Here is a 7,724-nt window from a genome sequence, read left to right as displayed (position 1 = left end):
TTTTGATGCCATTATGCATACCATCAAGGTGACGATGGGTAGCGGTCAGGAGAATTGGATGCAAATGGTAGTTTTTAGGACTGAATGTTTAAATAGAGTACTATTCGTTTTTTTTTTTTTTCTTATTTTAATAATAATCATTTTCTGGGGTACACAAGTTAATATTTATATCGAAATTAATTTCTGTGATCTCGAAAATCGTAACCTGAATTGAAAATCGCTTCCCAATTTGGGCTATAATTTGGCTAAAATATGTGCTGAAATTCCATAAATAAAGCTAAATAAAAATATTGCTGATTTTTGATGTGAAGACAGCTCACAAATTTATTATTTTTTTAAAGCGTGATGAAATTTTAATTGAACTGTAACAGATATATATATTAAAAGTCTTTCAGTTGCTATTTTCTTATTAAGTGAGATAAATAAGTAAACACAAAAAAACTAACATTAGTGGTAAACAGCTGATCTTAAGGTAACATGGCCGGAAATAATGATAATGATCTCCTATTATATTATCATCCTTGGTCATTTTCTTCACAAAAGGTAAACGGAGATTAATTCGCAGCTTCGTTAATAGTGAATGATGAAATTGCATACTGCTCTTCAAATTTTTCTAAAAGTATTGTAATGGCAAACTGTGCTGGAGCTTCGTTACTAGCTGGGTGGAAAACTTGAAATCCAGTCTTCGTTTAGAGACATAAACCGGTTAACATTTTTATAGGAGCTTTCATCAGCGGTGCCTTGCAAGATTTTTTTATTTGAATTGCAGTGCTGTTAAATTACAAAATACAGACTTACATTTTATAGACAACATTGATGATATTGGTAGATTGAAAGTGTAACAGGCCATGGGCACGTAATTTTGTTATGTTTAAAAGAAAATAAAAATGTGTGAGACCAGAAACTCAGGTGTTAGTCAACATTACCCAGGCAGGTATAGAGGCGGAAAAAAACAGATAACCGGGAGCACAGATTATAAATCGGTGCTATTTTACATATATATGTCTGTGAAAATTCGTTTGGTGCATTAAATAAATGTTTAAATAATAAAGATAATCACTATATACAGATACCCATATACTTGATCTACATAATTATGAATTGTAAAAATGATTTTGTTAGTTGTTCAGCAATAAAGCATTTACAATGAAGCCAGGAATTCCTTGGGGCCTTAGTGGGATGCAAATGATTTGTTTTTTTAATGACAAAATTTAATTATAGCTTTTGTGGCCCCATACATAATATTTTGGGACCTGGGTGCATGGTTGGTTTGAGGAGTACCCCATCTGAATTCAAGAAGGAACACTGCTGTTGGTTATATCGAAATTTACTATTTAAATGTATCTTGCACAATGCAATATTCAAAAATTTAACACTAGGGTAACTCTTATAAGTAAAATTTTTATAAGAGTAAACTCTTATAAGTAAAGTAAAATTTTTGAATATTGACCATGCAAAATAAATTAAAATAGTATATTTTAATACTAATCAACACAATGTGTATAGTTTCTTCTTGAATTCAAATGTTGATTATTATATATATGACATTGTCCAAATATATAAATCCGTGGCTCTTGCTATAGCTATCTTGGCAAATGTGTTGTGGCTTTGTGTTGATGTGTTTTACACTTGCTACACCACATTTTCTATCCCCCACCTGTTTTCATGCCCCAAAAAATAGGAGTGAAAACAGGTCTCAGAATGGCTGAATTCATCACTCACCTTAGTTGTTGATGGCAAAAGAGTGATACTATGAAAACAGTGAGACTAATTAATAATAGGCTGCCATAACAACTAATCTTAAAAGGGAGAAAATTTATATTCAACCACTGCTAGTAGATATCATATTAAACAACTGTAATTTCTTTTCTCCTCTGTTTTATTTTAATCTTTTAAAAAAAAGTGTGCACGCATTATCTAACTATTCTGTTAAATTTTTGTCAGTTGTGTGACACTTGATGGATGCAACATCTTCCTTCCTCCTACTTAATTTTGTAAATTTCTCAATGGAATATCCCTCTATGTGCATCAGTATTCAGCAATTATGAATTGATTTATTCACAACTATATACTGTATATATATATACAGGGTGTTTCAGTTAAACGTTTCAGAACTTCTAAGAGGGGTAGAGTACATCCTGACAACTCGAAATCATATAGCAATGTGGGGTCGGAAATGCTTTCCTGAAGCGGTGTTGTACACAGAAGCACCATAAAGAAAAGAGACCGTAAGTGAGAAATCGTTTTAATAATACATGAAAAGAAGCAAAAGGTACATGGATTAAAGTAAGTGTTCGAAGTTTCTTCCACTTGATCCACCTATCTACTTGATCTTTCTGCAGCAAGTATTGCCACAACTTTCGAGAGATGAACAGATTTCTGCATCGACGCAACAGACAATGTGGTTCCAACACGATGGAGCCCCTGCCCATTATAGCGGAGATGTTCGTAACTACCTGGATGTCACATTTGGTCAACAGTGGATCGGACGTGGTGGTCCCGTGCGTTGGCCTGCTCGGTCACCCGACCTATCATGTCTTGATTTTTATTTCTGGGGTCATATGAAATCGCTAGTTTATGACACCCCTGTTGACAATGCTGAGGAGCTGGTTGCAAGAATCGCAGTAGCTGCCGAAGAAATTCGAAATTCGCCTGGAGTATTCCAGAATGTTCGGATGTCCATGCGTCGGAGATGCGAGGCGTGCATTGTAGCCCGTGGAAGAAACTTCGAACACTTACTTTAATCCATGTACCTTTTGCTTCTTTTCATGTATTATTAAAACGATTTCTCACTTACGGTCTCTTTTCTTTATGGTGCTTCTGTGTACAACACCGCTTCAGGAAAGCATTTCCAACCCCACATTGCTATATGATTTCGAGTTGTCAGGATGTACCCTACCCCTCTTAGAAGTTCTGAAACGTTTAACTGAAACACCCTGTATATATATATATATATATATATATATATATATTTGCATCAGTTTTCCTTAAATGATAATGCAGTATTTTCTTGTGTTCATTTCAATTTACTCTGAATTGCAAGAGGTTAGTTGTTTGTTTGGCATCTAATAGATGCTATACAGATGATAGCATCTAGTCTTGTCTTGTCTTGTCTTGTCTTGTCTTTTTGGAATTAGTTCCAGTTTCCAATTAGTTCCATTTTCATATCTCACCCACTGATAAGGTTGGGATATGAACAAATGATGACAGTATTTCTATACCACTAGTCTTGTATGATTTGGCTTGTTATACTCATTGTGTGTGCTTTTCAGAAAAATTATTTTTGTTCAGGGTTTGTTGGACTAAAGACAATAAATTGAGAAATGTGAAATGTGATAGTAGTGATAATAGTAATGGCAAATGATGCAAGGATGCAAGCTTATATAGCATCAACCAAAAAAAAAAAAAAAAAACCTATTTCACCCATCCGTACTCTCCAAGAATTTGAACAAAATCAATTCAGTTCAAGGTTTTGAATAAAATCAATTCAATTTGATTTTATTCAAAGCACAACAACAGATGGAAGCCTTTCCCAACCAACTATCAGTCATCTGCTGATTGAAGGCAAACACTGTACATCCATCCTGTAGCCATTCTTCCTCAATTTGAATTTATGCCCTCTCATGTGTAGTCTCAGCAATTGGAGCAATGCCATTAACATTCAGCTTACTCAATCCATTTAAGGCTTTTAAATACCTCAGTCTGATCTCCAAGGATGTGTTTAGTCTTGAGATGCCACAATTTGCAGAATTGAAGCCTTTGTTCGTAAAGTGAGGCCTTAAGACCTGTATACGGTACTCAAGATGTGACTTAACTATGGCCTTATACAAAGGGATAATCACCTCCTTATCCTTGCTAGCAAAGTTTCTGTATATCATTGACAAAATCCTGTGAGCTGTTCTGGCAGCATATGTGCACTGCTCAGAGAATTTCATATCTTACTGCATACCCTCAACTCTTTTTCATTCTTCACTATCCTGAGTGTAGTATCATGTAGTTTATAAGTTACTCTGGGATTACTGCTACTACCCATATGCAGTATCTTGCATTTGTCAATGTTAAACTTCAGTTGCCATTTCTCAGCCCATTGGCCCAATTTTCCTAGAACTTGTTGCAGTAGCTCACCCTGATAACTCGTTAACCTCTCTGCCAACCTTTTTATCAACTGCAAACTTAGACATTAAGCCTGATATACCTTCATCAATATCGTTGATAAATATTAAAAATAAAAATGGGCCCAGCACTGAACCTTGGAGGACTCTACTAATAACATTAGTAAATTTAAGAGCAGTGCCCATTGATAACTACTCTCTGTCTTCTTCCACTTAACCATCCCTTTATTCGTAGTAGTAACTTGCCTATATCGCTCCAGTTTGTACAGCCGTCTTTTATCTGCAGCAGTATCAAAAGTCTTCTTGAAATCCAAGTATATAATGTCAAAATAATTTTTTGCATCCAGTTTCTTGGTCACTGCATCGTAGTAATCTATGAGGTTAGTTAGACAAGACTACCCCTTAACAAATCCATGCTGTGATTGCAGTATGGTTGTATGCCTGTGCAAATGGTCTTGCATTACTTTAACCAGTGATCCCATTATTTTTCCTGGAACAGACATAAGCTAACAGGTCTGTAATTACTCACATCACCTTTTGATCCTCCTTTATGAATTGGGGTGATACTCGTACATCTCCAGTCCATAGGGACCTCTCCTAAATCCAAGGATGCTCTCATAATTATGGCTAAAGGTTTTTTTTACCTCCTTTGCTGCCTCCCTTAATATAATTGGATAGATCCCATCCACCCCAGGTGCCTTTTTTATGTCCATCTTCAACAATTTCTCCACTTTCCTTTCAGTTATCACAAAGTCATTTAGCTCCTTGTTAGAGTTCTCTAATGAATTCCTCATGTGTGAAGGTAGATGCAAAATACTTATTCAATTTGTCTGCAACCGGAGCAGGGTCATCAATTGTTAACATAGTCATCAAGTGGCCTAATGTGATTCAACTCCTTCCTTCCTTCCTTCTACTGTTAATATAAGCATAGAAGTCTTTGCTGTTTTTCTTTGCATTCTTTGCCAAGGACCTCATAATCTGCCTTACTTTGCCTGACCTCCTTTGTGATTTGATTACAGACTAATTTATGTCTACCATAGGCTTCTGTATCACCTGATAATTTATACGCATCTGTCACGTCTCAATAGTTCACCTGACATCCATTTACGCTTAGACCTAAATGGATAGAAGACAAGGTAAAAAAATTCATAGAGCATAAGGAATTTCAAGTCTTGAGGTCGTGGGGACGAGAGTTAACTCTTGTTCCAACCTGCTCATTCTCAGACTAATGATTAACAAGTGAAACTCTGCAGAAAACTTGCTGTGTATGTACCAAGTTTGCTGTACAGGTTTATTTTATGTCACCACTAAATAGAGTAATATGAGCTCCATTACAGTTATATACATATCTGTGTGTAGCATATCTAAATGCATGTAATATGAATAATGATAGAGAATTAATAGTATTTCTTAATTTTACTTAATTTTAATATGATCAGATGTAGTTGCATAATAAATTATAATAGACAGGCTATACTTTGTGGAGAGAGCCATCCTTATTTGATAGTACACCTTATCATTGAGAATAATCGAGCCGCTTTTGTTAAAGGTCATGTAAAAGTTGTAAGGAAAAAGAAAATATACAGTATACACCAAAGAAAAAACATTGTTATCGAGAGTCAGCTACCAAAATTGCGTGAAATGATGATAACATATAGACCTCTGTTTCTGATGTAAATAAATAGATTTTAAATTTAGAATTTAACAAATAAGGAAGTTAAGGCCAGATGCGTGCACTCTTACACACACATACATTTATATTAGAATGCAGGTTAACTTATTCAGTGGAAGTAGTGATTTGAATGGAGAATATTCTTGTAGAATGAAGATATTTGGGCAGGTATTTTCTAAAAGATAAATAGAGCCTCTTTCATGGGACCTATTTCGAATCCTTTTCCTTTCTAATGATATGCTACTATCTTTTTTTAGTTGAATTGGCATATATTATATGCTTAATATTATAATTAATTATTAGCATATTATAATATATGCATCAAGTGCCTATTTGTCTTCATAATGCCTGTCCATCGATCTGCATGTAAGAATGTGACTCCCATTGGATGGATTTCCATGAAATATTTTTTATTTTTCATGCAAATAATAAATATTTCATGTTTATTATTAATTATATTAAGACAGGCAAAATCTGAGTGTGAGAAATCATTAGAATGAATAAATGTGAATAAATAAAAAAAGGAAGGAAAGAAAGAAAGAAAGAAAGTTAATTAAATGCTCTTTACTTGATATCATGAAATGAATCAGAAAGCTCAGCAGAGGTGGACGCCTCTGTAGCCAGGTGGGCAGGAGCAGCAGTGCATAGCACATGCTTCTTGATTAGACTGGGGTTTGAGCCCATGACCACCAAATATGGAGGATGTGGAAAAGTCAGGGAATGACCATTGCATATCCCTGGAGCAATATGGCCTTAGTTGCTAATGCTCGTAAAAACCAAATAACAACAACAACATCAGCAGAGGTGAAAAATGAGTTGAATACACTTTGCAATGATATATACAGTTGAATTACCATTGAACTATGGAAGAACAGTACAGTGATAAAGAAATGGAATAAGAGGACATAAATTTAAATTGAAAAAGGATGGTTTCAGTGTAGATGTGCAAAGTTTGCTTTCATCAAGCAAGTTATTTATCATTGAAATAAACTTCCACTTCAGTTTATTCAAACTATCCAAACTTAAATTTATTTAAGTTTGGATAAATTTAATGAAGAATTAGACTGTTTATTAGAGGGAATGAAAAGATAATGTAGGGTAGTGTTTTTTTTTGTTTTGTTTTTTTTTAACTGATGTATCAGCTTTGTTGCTTGCATGATTTGCCACTGCTAATACACCTAATTCTGTTTTTGCACGAATTTGATTTAACACGAATTCAAAATAAAAATTTCATTCTCTTTTTACGCGAGTCATTTTGATTTAACACGATTTCAATTAATTTTTTTTGCCTAAATTCTAAGAAATTTTTTTTTTAATTTGTGGCATATTAGTATCATTTCTATTTTACACGCACCAATAGATTGGATAACAGCTAGTGTGTGCATTTTGAAACGCGTGCTTTTGTTTACCAATGTGTACGTCTAGATATATATGAATCGTCAACGTTTTTATTGAATTTGGTGCACATCTACGGTATTTGTGCATTGTATCTTCGGAAGACATTTAGTAGTACGCTCTATTTCAAAGTGAAAGAATCTTTAGTGAAATTTGTGCACATAAAAATTTATTAATTTTGCCGATAGTCAATAAATTGTAAGTTTACAAATTTTTCATACCTTTTTTTATTAATTATAACTGAGATATTTTTCGGTAGCCCTTATATAATGTCGAATAATTCGCCTATTACCAAAATGAAAAGGAAAGTGATTTCTTTGGAACTTAAAATTCAAATTTTAGATCGTCTTGCAACTGGACAAGGGGCTACGTCTGTAGGAAAGCATTTTGGTGTACATGAAGCTACCGTAAGAACTATTAAGAAAAATGAAGCTGCAATTAGGAAGTCGGTATGTTCTGGAACAAAAGTAAGTGTTAATTCATCATCATATACAAGAGATATTGTCAAGGAAAAAATGGAAAAGGCTCTGGTAATATGGATAGAA

General features: G+C 34.2%; 1 protein-coding gene across 1 annotated transcript in view; it reads left to right on the top strand.

Moving 5' to 3' along the window:
• Positions 1-477: 477 nt before the first annotated feature.
• Positions 478-7,724, top strand: part of LOC150082650 (ganglioside-induced differentiation-associated protein 1-like) — a 45,274-nt gene continuing 38,027 nt past the window's right edge. The window contains exon 1 of the mRNA XM_090378229.1: positions 478-543. Within this exon, the coding sequence (XP_090234355.1) occupies positions 478-543 (66 nt within the window). The remainder of the gene's footprint in view (positions 544-7,724) is intronic.

Source organism: Mastigoproctus giganteus, chromosome 7 (genome assembly GCF_048544385.1).
Source record: "Mastigoproctus giganteus isolate SK-2022 chromosome 7, ASM4854438v1, whole genome shotgun sequence".
Classification (NCBI taxonomy): Eukaryota; Metazoa; Arthropoda; class Arachnida; order Uropygi; family Thelyphonidae; genus Mastigoproctus; species Mastigoproctus giganteus.
This window is presented reverse-complemented; position numbering and strand designations above follow the sequence as displayed.